Genomic DNA, 17,774 nt, shown 5'->3' with positions numbered 1-17,774 from the left:
GAGCTCAATGCTATTTCTGTTTTCCAATGAAATATACCCGCGTCCCACTTTTTCACAGAATCATAGAGTTGGAAGAGACCCCAAAGGACATCCGTTCCAAACCCACTGTGGAAAACCAGAATCTCCATAGCCTTTTGGACACATGTTGTTGTTCATTCATTCAGTCGTCTCCGACTCTTCATGACCTCATGGACCAGCCCATGCCAGAGCTCCCTGTCGGCCGTCACTACCCCCAGCTCCTTCAAGGTCAATCCAGTCACTTCAAGGATGCCATCCATCCATCTTGCCCTTGGTCGGCCCCTCTTCCTTTACCTTCCACTTTCCCCAGCATCATTGTCTTCTCCAGGCTTTGCTGTCTCCTCATGATGTGGCCAAAGTACTTCAGCTTTGTCTCTAGTCTCCTTCCCTCCAGTGAGCAGTCGGGCTTTATTTCCTGGAGGATGGACTGGTTGGATCTTCTCGCAGTCCAAGGCACTCTCAGAACTGTCCTCCAACACCACAGTCCAAAAGTATCGATCTTCCTTCGCTCAGCCTTCCCTAAGGTCCAGCTCTCACACTCATACCCTCCACTCATACCTCCTCGAATTCTGTAGCACTGCTGGTCACAGCTGACCTCCAGCTGGAGCGCTCAAGGACCAGGGCTTCCCAGTTCTCAGTGTCTATGCCAGAGATTTTAAGGTTGGCTTTGAGCCCATCTTTAAATCTCTTTTCCTGTCCACCAACACTCCATTTTCCATTCTTGAGTTCAGAGTAGAGCCAACTGCTTTGGGAGGTGGTGGTTAGGCATCCGGACAATGTGGCCGGCCCAGCAGAGTTGATGGCAGAGGACCATCGCTTCAATGCTGGTGGTCTTTGCTTCTTCCAGCACACTGACGTTTGTCCACTTGTCTTCCCAAGAGATTTGCAGGATTTTCCGGAGGCAGCGCTGATGGAATTGTTTCAGGAGTTGCATGTGACGTCTGTAGACAGTCCACATTTCTCAGGCGTATAGCAGGGTTGGGAGGACAGTAGCTTTATAGACAAGCACCTTGGTATCCCTATGGATGTCCCGGTCCTCAAACACTCTCTGCTTCATTCGGGAAAATGCTGCGCTCGCAGAGCTCAGGCGGTGTTGTATTTCGGTGTCGATGTTGACTTTGGTGGAGAGGTGGCTGCCAAGGGAGCGGAAATGGTCAACATTTTCTAATGCTACACCATTAAGCTGTATCTCTGGCATTGGGGAGGGGTTGGCTGGTGACTGCTGGAACAGCACTTTGGTTTTCTCGATGTTCAGTGACAGGCCAAACTTCATGCATGCTTCTGCGAAGGTGTTTAGAGTGGCTTGTAGATCTTCTTCTGAAACATCTACTCTCCCTTAAAACATATTGTTTCTAAATCATGCTGTCAACAGACAAAAACATGTCATTTTCATTAAGTAACATAGTTGGTTTACTTACAAACTTCATGTATTCAGCATACAGGTACATTGCTGATCAGTTGAAAGTTTAAACAGTAAGTTCTCTAAGGCAGTGTTTCTCAACCTTCCTAATGCCGTGACCCCTTAATACAATTCCTCATGTTGTGGTGACACCCAACGATAACATTATTTTGCTGCTACTTCATAACTGCAATGTTGCTGCTGTTATGAAAAATAATGTAAATATCTAATATGCAGGATGTATTTTCATGCACAGCACCAAATTTGGTACAAATACTTGATACACCCAAATTTGAATACTTGTGGGATTAGGAGAGGAATGTTAATTTTGTCATTTGGGAGTTGTAGTTGCTGGGATGTATAGTTCACCTACAAACAAAGAGCATTCTGAACTCCACTAACGATGGAATTGAACCAAACTTGGCACACAACTCCCATGACCAACAGAAAATGCTGGAAGGGTTTGGTGGGCATTGACCTTGCGTTTTGGAGTTGTAGTTCACCAACATCCAGAGAGCATTGTGGACTCAAACAAAAATGGATCTGGACCAAACTTGGCACAAATACTCAATATGCCCAAATGCGAACACTGGTGGGGTTTGGGGAAAATAGACCTTGACATTTAGGAGTTGTAGTTTGTTTATTTATTTATTTTATTTAGAACTTTTATATACCGGTCTTCTCACCTCCAACGAGGGATTCAGGCCGGTTTACAACAAAGGGGTTCATACACAATAGTTTAAAAACATCAATAATACACTAATATAAACACATTAAAGTACTATCATATAATTATATAAAGCCAAGTCGTTAGCATAAAAATCACTATTCATCCCCATCTGTCCATGTGGTCAAAAGCCATTGCCTCACTAATCAAATGCCAGATTCCAAAGCCAGGTTTCCACCAACTTTCTAAAGGTTAGGGGGGAAGGGGCAGTTCTAATCTCCAATAGGAGAGAGTTCCAGAGCTGGGATGTATAGTTCACCTACAATCAAAGAGCATTCTTTTTTATATATATATAATAATCTTTATTAAGTTTTTCAGGTTTTAAAAAAACATATATACAATCACAACATACTGGCATACATAGAAAGGGGATGGAGGCGGAGGTTTGGGAAGAGGGGTAGGGGGGGTAGGGCAGAACAGGAAGGGGGGACTATAAAAAGTAGAAATACGTAGAAGTACATACTTACTGAACAACAAGCTTCCTACACATATTTAAAAAAAGACTTCCTATTTTGTGCCCTTCGGTCGTATTTTTAGTGACTATTGGTGTCCCCCCATCATCTCTTTATTTGAGGTTGGGGGGGATCCCAGTGGCCTTTTGACCCTTATTTTACGTGTATTGTCATTTTGTTCTCCTCTTTACAGTCCTTAGGCGGTTCTTTCCTCCGCTCTCTCTTTCTCAAATTCCTCCACCGCTTCCCAGTTTGTTTGTCTTATTGGTTTCCCGGAGCTTCTTTTCAGGTCAAAAGTAAGCTTGTCCATATCCTTAATGTCTGTAAGTTTGTCGAAACATTCATAGAATCATAGAATCAAAGAGTTGGAAGAGACCTCATGGACCATCCAGTCCAACCCCCTGCCAAGAAGCAGGAATATTGCATTCAAATCACCCCTGACAGATGGCCATCCAGCCTCTGCTTAAAAGCCTCCAAAGAAGGAGCCTCCACCACACTCCAGGGCAGAGAGTTCCACTGCTGAACGGCTCTCACAGTCAGGAAGTTCTTCCTAATGTTCATATGGAATCTCCTCTCTTGTAGTTTGAAGCCATTGTTCCGCGTCCTAGTCTCCAAGGAAGCAGAAAACAAGCTTGCTCCCTCCTCCCTGTGGCTTCCTCTCACATATTTATACATGGCTATCATATCTCCTCTCAGCCTTCTCTTCTTCAGGCTAAACATGCCCAGCTCCCCAAGCCGCTCCTCATAGGGCTTGTTCTCCAGACCCTTGATCATTTTAGTCGCCCTCCTCTGGTCACATTCCAGCTTGTCAATATCTCTCTTGAATTGTGGTGCCCAGAATTGGACACAATATTCCAGATGTGGTCTAACCAAAGCAGAATAGAGGGGTAGCATTACTTCCTTAGATCTAGACACTATGCTCCTATTGATGCAGGCCAAAATCCCATTGGCTTTTTTTGCCGCCACATCACATTGTTGGCTCATGTTTAACTTGTTGTCCACGAGGACTCCAAGATCTTTTTCACACGTACTGCTCTCGAGCCAGGCATTGTCACCCATTCTGTATCTTTGCATTTCATTTTTTCTGCCAAAGTGGAGTATCTTGCATTTGTCACTGTTGAACTTCATTTTGTTAGTTTTGGCCCATCTCTCTAATCTGTCAAGATCATTTTGAATCCTGCTCCTGTCCTCTGGACTATTGGCTATCCCTCCCAATTTGGTGTCGTCTGCAAACCAAATTAGGAGGGATTGTCGATCCATTGTTCGACTGTGGGAGTCTGGTCTTCTTTCCAGACTTTTACGAACATGATTCTCGCCGTCGTAGTTATATATGTTAGTATTATGTCCTCATTTCTTTCTAGCTGCAAATCTTCTTCTGTTAGCCCTAGAAGAAAGATTTCTGGTTTTAAGGGTATCTTTTTCTTTAGGATTTTCTGCATTACTTCTATAAAATCTTTCCAATATTTGGATGCCTCAGGACAGGACCACCACATATGGAAGTAGCTGCCAACTTGCTTCTTACACTTCCAGTATATGTTCTTATATTCTTTGTACATCAAGCTTAGTTCCAACGGTGGAAGTTCTTAAGCCAATTTTCTTTTAATGAGATTGAGTAAGTGTATTTTAATATATATATTTTTGCCAAATATGTTGCCAATCAAAGAGCATTCTGAATGATAGAATTGGGCTAAACATCCCACACAGAACCCCCATGACCAACAGAAAATACTATGTTTTCTGATGGTCTTTGGCAACCCCTCTGACACCCCTCATGACCCCCCCAGGGGTCCCAACCCCCAGGTTAAGAAACACTGCTCTAAGGCATTCTATTGCAGTCTCTTCTCTGTTGCATATAATATAGAACTCAAGTCGTCTGGTACATAACTGAACACACTCTCAACACTGACAATACAACACTGACTTCTAAAATGGAGTTTCAGTCTGAATAGTCCCAGATCTGATCGCATGGTCTGCAGTCCCTCCCACAGCCTCAAAAACCACAGAGTTAAGGGGAAACTGCATACCAACACACACATATACAATATAGTCAGCAATCTGGATTATATACATAACAAATAATTAGTATAGGAGGCTTGTAGAAGGTTGCTATTTCCAACAGGAACACACTATGAAAGCACTCCAAACAGATGTCCATCCAGATTCTTCCAGAGGAAGAGATTCCACCACACTCCCAGACAATGGTATATTCCACCATCAAACAGCTGTAACCATCATAATTTCTTCCTGTTGTTTAGATAGAATCCCATTTCCTGCAGTTTTTCACTTTCACTAGGGTCCTGTGTCCCTAACTGCAATGAACGTGAAGGGTTGACTTTACAATTCATTTCAAAAAAGCGTGATGTCTTATGTGCAGCAGAATCAGGGAGTGAGATATATAAAAGTAGAGATAGATAGTAGGCCTGGGTAACAACGGAAAAATTTGTTTCTAAAATCGATTTGTATTTGGGGGGTTTTTTTGTTTCGATATTTAAAATAATTACAAAATTTTCCTTTTAAAAAGTTCGATATTTACGAAATTTCGTAAATGGTAAAAAAAATAACAAATCGATTTCCGAACCAATAACGAATCGATTCGTTAATGGCGGACGCGACCGCGAAATACGCTAAAAAACCTCCAAAACCTTCTGAAGCTTCCCTCTCCCTCTGTTATTGACTGTTGGTGTGATATTATAATTTTTTTTCACTAATTAAACCATAAAACTGGCCCAGACATGCGGAAATAATAACGAAACGACCTCAAAACAATAACGAAACGAATACAATATCGAAATACGAAGCATTTACAAAACGTTTTTGAAAATTCGTTTTTTTAAATAATTGCTCCAGAATGGTTTGTTATCGTTTTGTAATTGAAAAAATTAACGAATTATTAACGAATTACGAATTAACGAAACGAAACCGCCCAGCCCTAATAGATAGAGATAGAGATATAGTAAACATAGAGGCACCAAAATGCATATCAGAGTAATAGGCACAGAGGCACCCACTACAACTTGAATGAAGTAATCCAGTGCCTCCAAAATATGGTATGGCTTCAAAGAGAAATGGAACAGGCAGATCTTTCTGTTTTCATACTTTGCTATCATTAGATCAGACCACCACCTTGTGGCAGATCTGAGTCATTACCAGACTCAGATACTTTCCCCTTTATCACCTAAATCTCTGTTTCTGAAACCTGCTATCCAGTACTTCATGGATGAAAACACAAACTCAAGAAAGTAGACATACCAAGGGGACAAGTCGCAAGTACAACTTGTGGGGACGAGGGAGAGGGCCTTCTCTGTGGTGGCCCCTTGACTTTGGAATCCGCTCCCCAGAGAACATAGGCAAGCCCCCACCTTGGCAGTTTTTAGGAAGAGCTTGAAAACTTGAAAATACCTATCCGACCGCATCTCGGCCTACGAGCCCACCAGGACTTTGAGATCTTCCGGGGAGGCCCTGCTCTCGATCCCGCCTGCCTCACAGGCACGGCTGGCGGGGATGAGAGATAGGGCCTTCTCAGTGGTGGCTCCTCGGCTGTGGAACACCCTTCCCGTGGACATCAGACTGGCTCCCTCCGTGATGATGTTCCACAGGAAATTAAAGACTTGGTTGTTCAAGAAGGCGTTCGAACAAGAAGTGCAATGATTGGTAATGACTATAGGAATAGAACAATGGAAAAGGATACTGGATTGTGGTTTGGACGATGAGACGACGCGGAATGGCTTTTGTAGTGATGATGATGTTTTTTGATGATGATGTTTTTGTTATTGCGGGATTGTGGATCATTTTATATTGTGTCTTGAATTTTGAACCTTGTTCTTTCTATGTTGTACACCGCTGTGAGTCGCCCTTGGGCTGAGAACAGCGGTATATAGAATCATAGAATCATAGAGTTGGAAGAGACCTCATGGGCCATCCAGTCCAAGCCAAGTAAATAAATAAATAAATAAATAAGAGAGAGAGAGAGAGAGAGACCCTCCGGCTGGAGGTATCTCTCACCTTCGCTCCCTCCTTTGTTTTTGTGCCTACCTTCAGGAAAGGTGGGCATCTCCGGAGGGGCTCTCTTTCTCTCTCTCTCTTGGTCCCAATGGCTGAGGAGAAAGCCAGGAGAAGAGGCGACTTTTGGTACACACGCCGGGGTCTTCAGGCACGCCTCCGGACCCGAAGCGGGCCAGGCAAGGGAGCAAGTGTGGTGCGGTGGCTCCGCCCCTTGGTCCACCCGCGGATTGAGGAGAGGAGAGGAGCGCGAGGTGGGTGAAGCGCCGGGGGCTCAGGAAAGGGAGCCAGTCATGGGGAAGGGATCGAACACAGAGAATGATTGAGTGCTGGCTCTGCACGCACACCCGGCAGCCAGGTGGAGCAGGAATGAGAGGGGCTAGGCAAGGGTCAAGGGCCTGGCCCCTTCGGGAAGAGGATCGCCCGGCAGCGAGGCAAGGAAGCCGAGGCTCCCCCCGAACTGCTAGGGCTGTTGTGAGCCGAGGGGCACTCCTCAAGTGGCGGTCGAGGGGCATTTACAGAGGCGCCTCTGCACCCCTGGCAAAAAAAGTGTACCGCAACCGCTTACTTTGCATAATGGATGAGCTGCCCCTGTGCACACTGCCAAGTTGCACCTCAAAGATACCCTGTCAATCAGCAGCCCTACTCAGGTCTTGGAAAGGAAGGACCATGCTTTCCTATCAAGCAATCTGTAACATCCTCGTGTCCTACTATCTTCCATTTTACTTAGCATTATCATCTTTTCCTGTAAGTCAAATCATCTCACGATGTGTCCAAAGTATGATAGCGTCAGTTTAGTCCTCTTGGCTTCTAAGAAGAGGATGGGTTTGATTTGCTTTAGGACCCATTGATTTGTCTGTTTGGAAGTGTAGAACATACCACATTTCAAACATTTTTCACTCTCCACCCCAAATGAGGTCTCCTTAACTCAATGTTGAGGTCACAAAAATGTGGCAACAGTAAAAAGTTTCTTAACACCACCTATTTAAACAATTCTGTTAGCTCCAACATGCATTGTTTACAGAAGACTCTGCAGAAAGTGCTTCAGCTATACGCCACAAAAAGAGAAATCAGCCTGTTTTGCAAGCCTTGCCAATGCTGATTTATTATCAGTAAATGTTTGGTTGTTGTATCTATTTTATTTACTTATATACCTGGGGTAAGGTCAAAATTGTCAAGTGGAAAGAAGCCATGAGTGAAACAGGTTTAAGAAGACGTGATCTAGAGCCATTCTATGATATATTTCGAAAAAGAGTGAAAACCTGGGACTTTGAGCAAGCATTTGGAACTTCAGCATGACCAGATAAACTCAAATTGGAATACGAACTAGGAACGGCTAAGATGATGGAACGCTTGAGGATTTGAAAAAGACACAGCTTTTATCATTTTTATTGTTATTGCTTTTATGATTTTTAAATGTATTGTAATGTGATTTTTTTGCTTTAAACCAATGTATGTATTTTTATATGGCATCTAATTGTGCCAATTTGTACTCCGCCCTAAGTTGCCTTCGGGCTGATATGGGCAGGATAAAAGTGACATAAATAAATAAGTTATCCCAGAAGTTACCATTGGATAACCTAGCAACTACTAGAAAGGATACATCTCCAAGAATCTATAAATCGGTGGTTCTCAACCTGTAGGCCATGGCCCAACAGTGGGCCGTGAGAACGAAAATCTGATCCACGAACCTCCTTCCTTTTTATTTATTTTATTTTATTTTATTTCTGCTCCTTTCTGCAGAGCTGACCAGTCCTGTCCCTTTTGGTACTAATGTTGGAGAGCGGTCCCCGGTCAAATGGGCCCTGGGTAAAGTGAGCCCTGGTCAAAGTGGGTCTTGGTCAGGTGGGCCCTGGTCAAAAAAAGTTGGGAACCACTGCTATAAGTCCATCAATGCACCTTGAGGAGAGAAAGCAGTCTATAAATAAATTATTATTATTTGAAACATAACAAGATTAGTACACAGCAAACAAGATCACTCTGCTGGCTGTTGTATTGGATTACATGTCGGACACTTCCCAAGTGCCTAGGACTGTGTGATGTATCGGCGAATAATGTGTGCAGATCCCAGAAGGGTGGCCTTTTGTAACTGACAGATCGTAATTTTGTCAGTGCTTATTGCGTTTAAGTGCAGGCCAAGGTCTTTCGGTACTGCACCCAGTGTGCCGATCACCACTGGGACCACCTTGACTGGCTTGCGGCAGAATCTTTGCCGTTTGATCTTTAAATCCTCATATCGTGTCAGCTTTTCCAGTTGTTTCTCTTCAATCCTGCTGTCACCTGGGATTGCAAATTCAACTATCCATACTTGTTTTTTCCCATGATCGTGAGGTCAGGAGTATTGTGCTCCAAAACTCTGTCAGTCTGAATTTGGAAGTCCCAGAATAGTTTGATGTGTTCATTCTCTGTAACATTTTCCGGCTTGTGATCCCACCAGTTCTTTGTCTCATGCAGATGTTATTTGTGGCACAGATTCCAGTGAATCATCTGAACAATGGTGTTATGCCTCTGCTTGTAGTCTGTCTGTGTGATCTTCTTGCAGCAGCTGAGGATGTTATTGTTGTTGTTGTATGCTGGGAGTAAGGTAATTTAATGATGTTTGGTCATACCTGCAGTTTTACATATCCACAGTCTTCCTGGGAATGTGTCGTCCATGTATATGGGAGTCTCACTGTATTTTTCATGTAAACACTTGAGCTGGGGAGAGTCCATTTTAGGCCCTTCCACACAACCATATAACCCAGAATATGAAGGTAGATAATCCACAATAATCTGCAATATCTGCTTTGAACTAGGTTTGTGGCCTGTGTGGAAGGGCCCTGATTGCAAAACAAAAACAATTAACAGCAGGGAGAAACCAGAAAAAGAGGGCAGAATCTGCCTCCCCAATGGGCTCAGGCAAAAGCAAACTGCAGCACCTCTCCTAGGCTAGATGTTCTTCGTTAATCACACCTTGATTGCTCTTCGATGTGCCTATGAATGAATGAATGTCCTTTTTAACCTGGTCCTGCTATCCGCTCACAGCTGCTTGATGTTTCTTCCTTGCCTGCAGGTATATCCGAACAATGTACCTGGGGATCCAAAGCCAGAGACAAAAGGAACACCAGCGGCGCTTTTATTGGGCTATGATGTACGAGTATGCAGACGTCAACATGCTGCGCCTCCTGGAGACTTTCCTCGAGAGCGCCCCTCAATTGGTGCTACAGCTCTGCATAATGATCCAAAAGAACCGAGCAGAAACCTTACCATGTAAGTGGTGTGATCTGGGGAATTTGTTGTCCCTCGCCCCTTTGCCCTCCCCATGGCCAACAACAGCCTTCCCCAACCTGGAACTTTCCCGATCTGTTGGAATACAGTTAAACGCCCCAAAGTTTTATCCACGAGTCAAAACAAAACCCATAACTTTGGCCCCAAAACTTGCACTCAACTTATACAGTACATGAGGTTGACTTCTAGACAGGTATATAGAGTAGATATCTTTAAAACTGCCATGGCTCCATTCTACAGAATTCTGGGACTCGTAGTTTAGTGAGGTATTAGAGATCTCTGTCTGAGAATTTTATTTATTTATTTATTTTCAGAATTTATATTCTGTCATTCTCACCCCGAAGTGGACTTGGGGCAGATCACAGAACACATACACAGCAAACCTTCAATGCAGGACAGACAAGAGAGAGAGGCATCGTTCCAACTTCGGCGTCCTGGAGGTTATGCTCAATTCTGGCCACAGGGGGGTGCTATCACTCCATCCTTTCTGATAAAGAGCCTTTGATCACAGACTTTCCTCCTGTTCTTTGATCGCCGTCTTTTTTATGGTGCCGTAAAATACCTCCCCACTTAAGCAGTGCCTAATTTCTCTACTCACAGCTCACAACTGTTTTCGAACTGCTTAGGTTAACAGTAAGCTAGGCTAAAGGTCGAGTGCTCACCCCAACCCAGGCTCATACTGCCAACCTTTCTGTTGGGAAAAATCTATTGCTCCTGGTGATTAACCAGCTTTGCTAAAGCTCGGCCCTATATATTTTAAATGGCTCACAAAACTGCAGATCCCATTCCTTTATTCAATAGAGCAACTAAAGTGGAATGCCATAATTGTCTATGGCAGTTAAAGTGGAGAATTATATTGTCTAATATGGAAGAGACGTCTGATCTGATGAAGGACCTGCAAATCCAGAGACTAAAGAGAAAACTAAAAAGGAAACGTTAAAAGTAGAAATGTATAACTAAAAAAATGAGCTTTGCTGATTTCAAGCATTTTAAGATCTACCAGCAAGTAGCAAATTTTTTCCTCATGAACCAGGATGATCAATTATCTGTGTCATGGGGACACAGAGACTTCTCACAGGACACTGAAGGGCCACACTCCCACCTCCCCAAATATTGTTTAATTTTTTTAAAAAAAATATTCAGAAAGATCCCAGCACTCTCTAGGGCAGTGGTTCTCAACCTGGGGTCCCCGGATGTTTTTGGCCTACAACTCCCAGAAATCCTAGCCAGTTTACCAGCTGTTAGGATTTCTGGGAGTTGGAGGGCAAAAACATCTGGGGACCCCAGGTTGAGAACCACTGCTCTAGGGCAATGGTTCCCAACCTGTGGTCCCCAAGAACTAAAATATGGCCCGCGGCCTCAGCATTTCTACACTGTTGCAGCAAGAGCAACTGGTCTTGCAAAATGCTATCATAGTGCTAAGGCAACAGGGATGTCAGGAGAGGAGAGGCTGACTACCCATGAAAGGCGCGACAACAAGCCTCCTCACTTCTGCTTCTCCTCCTCCTCCCACCCGCTGAGAGGAGCCATTCCATGTGGTGTCTGGAATTGTGGGCACCTTGGTGCCTTTGTTTCTGGGGTTATTTGGGGTGTTGATTCAGAACATTGCATTGGATAGACCACATCAGCTCTAGATTATTAAATACGGTTTTGTGTGGGTGAGCAGATGGCAACTACTGGATGGCATATGTTCTCTGCTGGTATGGCTGTACCAGGAGCTCCAACTTTATTTATTTGTTTGCAGTCCAAGGTTTCAGGGACTCTGCAGATAGGTGGCTTCCTTTGGTTGCAGTCGTACGCCAAATCACCTGTCTATCATCGTTAAGTTTTGGTCCCGCCCCTTGCTCAGGGCAATTGGGAAGGGAAGGGAGCCATTTTTTGGTTAGTCTCAGCAAGGAAAGCTAATGTACAGGACGTGTGCAAGCTTCCCCTGTACAAAAGCTTCAACCCTTAAGACTTTCTGTAGGAGAACAGTCTTAAGAGCCTCCGAAGATTCTAAAGATTTCCAGGGAAACAGCCCTAAAGCTTTGAAGAATTTTGGAGGGTAAACAGTTTGGATGACCAAAAAACTCCAGCTGGAGAATATCTAAGCCTTTACTGGTAGGTCCACTCGGTGCTTTGAGACGAAGTTTGACCCGGTAGCAGAGCCCACATGAGTAAGTATTAGATTACAGTCAGCCTGGGAGAAGTTAAAAAGGGGATTTCCATTTAAAGTAAAAAACGGTTATTGAAGACAATTGCCTGCCCTTCGTGGACAAGATTAGGAAGCCACTAGTTGCATAAAAGCCTGGAACCATTTGTTTAACTTTACTGAAGAAAAGAGAAGTTTTTGTTTGATTGTTCATTAATAAAGGACTTTGTTATACTTCACAAGCCATCTAAAGACCATTTGTGGTGGAAAACCTCTGAGAACTTCTCCTTGGGCTTCCCGCTGGGCAAAGGTTGCACGTCCTGTTCTAAAGGAAATTCTTTACAGGACCAGCGCACGACAGAACATGTTCTGTTTCAGAAACTAGAGGTGACGTGGTCTATCCAATGCAGTTTTTTGAATCCACACCCCAAATAACCAAACTGAATCTAAAGTTGACCCTTTTTGTACTAATGATGGAGAGTGGACCCTGGTCAAAGTGGACCCTGATCAAGTGGTCCCTGGTCAAAAAAAAGGTTGGGAACCACTGCTGTAGGGAGTTTGGGGACAATTCTAATATAGGATCAATTTTAGCACAATGAAAACCCTGCCAAAACATCCATACAGCCCGGAAACCACTCAACACCCCAGTGATTCTGGCTGTGAAAGCCTTCAACAATACAAGGCCCTTTTTTTCCAAAATAGCAACTGACTAGAAGTCCTTTCTAGTTTGCCACACAAGTGAAATTGCCCAACAAGAAGGGCAAAAACATATCAAATTTGTCATCTTTGCCCCCCTTTTAGAGGCCTGGAAGCAATTTTAAGTTTGAAAGATAGAGGGGTAATATGTTGCATAGGGCTTTGGACATTAAAACAAGAACATCAACACAGGAAGCCTATACTGGAGTCGAGGGCGCCTTTACACTGTAGAATTAATAAAGTTTGACACCCCTTTGACTGTCATGGGACATCTAGTTTGATGAAGCAAAAGTCATCTTAGGTAGAGAGGGCTTAAGACTCTACAACTCCCATGATTATTTATTTATTAATTATTTACAGCATTTATATCCCACCCTTCTCATCCTGAAGGAGAATCAAGGTGGATCACAGAACATATACTCAGCAAACATTTAATGCCATTAGACAGGACAGACAACAGATGTTGGCATTTTTTCCCCAACTTCGGCGTCCTGGAGGTTGTGCTCAATTCCGGCCATAGGGGAGTGCTGTTGCTTCATCCTCTATGACGAAGAGCCCTTGATCACAGACTTCCTCTGTGATTGCTAGCATTTTTTGGTACTTCCTTTTTATGGTGCCATAAAATACCTCTCCACTTAAGCAGTGCTTAATTTCTCCACTCACAGCTCACAACTATTTTTGAACTACTTAGGTGGACAGTGAGCTGGGCTGAAGGGCGAGTGCTCACCCTGACCCGGGCTTCAAACTGCCAACCTTTCCATTGGTGTGATCTTATTGCTGTTGGTGATTAACCAGCTGTGCTAAAGCCCTGCCCTGATGCCATGGCAGTTAAAGTGGCGTCAAACCGCATTCCTTCTACACTGTAGAATGATGCACCCCTAGAAGGAATAGGCAGCCAATGACAAGATATCCAAAGTGGGGTACGCTTCTGCTTATTTTTCTCTCTCTCTTCCTCCTCTAGATCTTTTTCGCTAACGTGGCCCGCAATTGTAAACATGCTCCACACCTGCCCCCCCAGGAGGATGCGCCCCTTGTCCCGTGCTTCCCGTTTAACTCTGTGGATTTGTGTGTTCTTCCGGCAGGTTTGTCCTCTATGGCCTCCCTGATGTCCCTGGCTTGGGTGCTAGCCTCCTATCACAAGCTTCTTCGGGACTCTAGGGATGACAAGAAGAGCATGAGCTACAGAGGGGCCCTTATCCATCTCTTCTGGCGCCTCTTCACCATCTCATCCAGAGTTATCTCTTTTGCCCTCTTTGCTTCCATCTTCCAGCTCTATTTTGGGATCTTTGTCGTGGTCCACTGGTGCGCCATGGCCTTCTGGATCATCCATGGTGGAACAGACTTCTGCATGTCTAAATGGGAGGAGATTCTCTTCAACATGGTGGTAGGGATCGTGTACATTTTTTGCTGGTTTAATGTCAAGGAAGGGCGGACCCGATACCGAATGTTTGCCTATTACACCGTAGTCTTGACAGAGAATGCGGCCTTGACGCTCCTTTGGTATTGGTACCGAGATCCCGACACCACTGACTCGTACGCTGTGCCAGCACTTTGTTGTGTCTTTCTTAGCTTCGCCGCCGGGATCGCGTTGATGCTCTTGTATTACGGCGTCCTCCATCCCATGGGGCCGAGAGCTAAGATTTTTGCCAGCTCCTGTTGCGCCGAGTTGCTCTGGGGCATTCCTTTGCCCCCTGACATTGAACCCATGGCTCCGCAGACCCCTGGGTACAGGGCGGCCCAGGCTACGCCAACCAGAGCGGCCACGGAGCAACAGGAGGAACCCACAGCCGACACTTGCTTGCCAGTTTTCCAAGTGAGAGCAATGGTGCCATCGACTCCGTCCGGGAGACCCTACCACCCCGAAGGCCCTCTCATTAAGATAGACATCCCACGAAAGAGGTACCCGGCTTGGGACGCCCATTTTGTAGACAGGAGGCTGAGAAGGACTATAAACATTCTCCAGTACGTCACCCCCACCGCTGTAGGAATTAGGTACAGAGACGGACCTCTCTTGTATGAATTGCTACAGTATGAATCTTCACTTTAAAAGCTCCTTTAAACACAAATTCCACACATGTACACACACACACACATACACACACACACACGCATACACTGTCACAGACAAACAAACAGAAATTAAAGGAGGGAATTTGGGGGTGGGAAGGGTTGGGTTAATTGTTTACGGTCAACACAGCTCATGAAACTTACCTTCCAATAAGTTTTCTTTCTGGTTGCAGTATGTCTTTCCAAAAAACAAACGAAAATAATAATAATAATAATAATTACGATACTCATAATAAGAGAGAGATCCTCTATGTTTTGTAAAGTAAAAACAAAAAGAAAAACTTTTCTTTTGTTTTTTACGCACAGGAGAAAAAACAACAACACAAACCAACCAGTATTTCGAAACTTCCACACTTTAGAGGCCGGGGAAAACGCGAACGCCTCCGCCTCTGAGTTTTATACCTTACACCAAGTGTAGGACATTATCATAGGGATTGGTGCTGATTGAAAATAATAATAATACTACTACTAATAATAAAAAAAATAAAACAAACAAACAAAAAAACCTACAACTGCCTTATGCCCTTAGGTGCTGAGTTTCATTATGTACTGTCACCTCCCTCATGCAAAACTCTGATGATTTTAAGGACAGAGATAGATATATAGATATATGTATGTATATTTCAAAGGTGTATATATATATACACACACGGGCGTGTGTATAGATATATGTATATAATCTATTCTAAAAAAATATGAAACTAGACAGAAAAAAAAATATCAGATGAAAAGAATATATAAAGGGTTTTTATTCAATTGGCACAAAATGGCCAACACGATTACCCCTCCGGCTAAGCAAATGACCAAGTTATGCTTGAAGAGGGATGATCCAGGCTGTATTATAATTTGGCACAGAGCTTATTTTAATAGTACATATTTAAATTCTGTTTGCTCAGGCCAGTCTGAACTATGTTTGTCACGTCACGACTGCATCCCTGATGTGGAAGGGGGAAAACGGGGGTGATTCTTTATGATTCACTGTACTTAGCTTGAATCTCAGGGTGTAATCCTTTTTTCTTTCCAAGCCAATGAAAAGACCGCTTTTGATGGGCACTTTCCCAAAACCAAGCAATTTGCATGCTATTGGCATATACTTTCTGGTGGATTTGTTACCCCATTCATTAAAAAAAAATTATCATGTCAGAAACAGCTTGGGAATACCGTAGAGTCTCGCTTATCCAACATAAACGGGCCAGCAGAGCGTTGGATAAGCAAAAATGTTTGATAATAAGGAGGGATTAAGAAAAAGCCTATTAAACGTCAAATTATGTTATGATTTTACAAATTAAGCACCAAATTGACAGAAAAAGCAGTTCAGTACATGGTAACATTATGTAGTAATTACTGTATTTACTAATTTAGCACCAAAACATTGCAATGTATTGAAAGAGCTATGGATTCAGGCAGAAGGTAGACTGTGTTGTATAATGCAGAATGTTGGATGAGATAAGGTTGGATAAGTGAGACTCTACTGTATACTACAAGTCACTTCTGGTGTGAGAAAATTGTATACAACAAGTCACTTCTGGTGTGAGAAAATTGTATACAACAAGTCACTTCTGGTGTGAGAAAATTGGCCGTCTGCAAGGACATTGCCCAGGGGATGCCTGGATGTGTTACCATCCTGTGGGAGGCTTTTCTTATGTTCCCACGAGCTCACCCTGTCTTGTGGATTTGAACCGCCAACCTTCAGGTCTTCAGGTCAGCAGTTCATTTGGCACAAGGGTTTAACCCAATGCGCTGCTGAGGCTCATTAAAATGGAGCGAACTCATTCATGTACTCCAACAATTCAGTGAGTAAGATCTCTTCCTTCCATGTCATAGAATGGGAAATCTATTGAAGACATTGTTGAAATTGGGGTGGTGCCCATCTCTGAGCGCAAGTTATTTCATTGGCTTTTTTTCCCCCCTTTGTAATTGATATTGGGAATCAAGAAACGTCAGAATTTTAAAAGAAACTCGTCTGGATTTCTGGAAGCCGATTTCAGATGGCCTTCGACTCTGAAACAAAATACCAAAAAACAAAAACAAGAGCTTAAAATATTTATTCTCTCTCTCTCTCTTTTTTTTTTAAGATCCATAATTGCCCTTCCCTCCCTAACAACCATTCTCAGTCTTAATAAAACTCAGCATAGTAGCAAAAAGAAAGTTGATTTAAAGGCACAGTTCTTAAAGCTTTGGCTGGTAACCTGCAGGCGTCCTTTTTAAGGCTGTTTTTAAACAAAGGGAAAACGCAGATTGGAACCTGTTGAGGATGCATTTCGTTTCTGTAAGGGCCTTAAAGTGATCTTAAGAGCGTTCCATGATTTGTGCATGTGTTTTTTTCTGCTTTCTAATGAAAACAAAAGGAAAACAACCATGGAAAGTGGAGAATTGAGGCGTTTTCGGGTGAAAATTTGGTGCTTACTCTTTCTATTGTTTATTGTTGTGATGGTTTAGCCAAGAATTGTTCGACTTTGTTCATTGCGTTTCCTTTCTCCTCCTGGGGAGCTACAGACACGGACGGGTTTCAGTGGTACGGAAACGGAAAAGAAACGGCGCACCCAAACGACCCCAACGTCAACACTTCCGTCTCGGCTCGCTGGGAAATCCTTTTTTTAAACTTTGTGTTGTCTGAAGGTTTACACGAGATTCCCTTTCTTTCCTGTGTCCGGGCTGAAAACGGTAGAGTGTGCGTAGTATACCATTTGTGTTCAGAAACAACGTTGTTTTGGTAAAGTATATCTTTTCCCTTTCCTCTCTCTCATCTAGGGAATCTTTTTATTTTCTTTTTGAGTTCTCGGCCTCAAAGACTGAAGGGGAAAATGAGCAAAAGCTTGTGTTTACTTGCCGTAAAGGTGATTGCATTTTCCGTGTCTGTAGGTACGTTGTTTTTTTTTAACAAAAGGAAAATCAAAAATACTGTAATATCCAAAATAATAATAATAATCACCCAAATTGATCCATTCGAAATACAAGCTCAACTGAGGAGAGGTACAATTGTGATGACTTGTGTGCAATTGCTTTTGTATTTAAAAA

General features: G+C 43.4%; 1 protein-coding gene across 1 annotated transcript in view; it reads left to right on the top strand.

Moving 5' to 3' along the window:
- The window catches only part of XKR6 (XK related 6), a 182,131-nt gene extending 164,773 nt beyond the window's left edge, over positions 1-17,358 (top strand). The window contains exons 2-3 of the mRNA XM_060754658.2: positions 9,648-9,844; positions 13,772-17,358. Of these exons, the coding sequence (XP_060610641.2) occupies positions 9,648-9,844; positions 13,772-14,736 (1,162 nt within the window). The 3' untranslated portion in view covers positions 14,737-17,358. The remainder of the gene's footprint in view (positions 1-9,647; positions 9,845-13,771) is intronic.
- Positions 17,359-17,774: the final 416 nt, after the last annotated feature.

Source organism: Anolis sagrei, chromosome 1, assembly GCF_037176765.1.
Source record: "Anolis sagrei isolate rAnoSag1 chromosome 1, rAnoSag1.mat, whole genome shotgun sequence".
In the NCBI taxonomy this organism is placed as follows: Eukaryota; Metazoa; Chordata; class Lepidosauria; order Squamata; family Dactyloidae; genus Anolis; species Anolis sagrei.
This window is presented reverse-complemented; position numbering and strand designations above follow the sequence as displayed.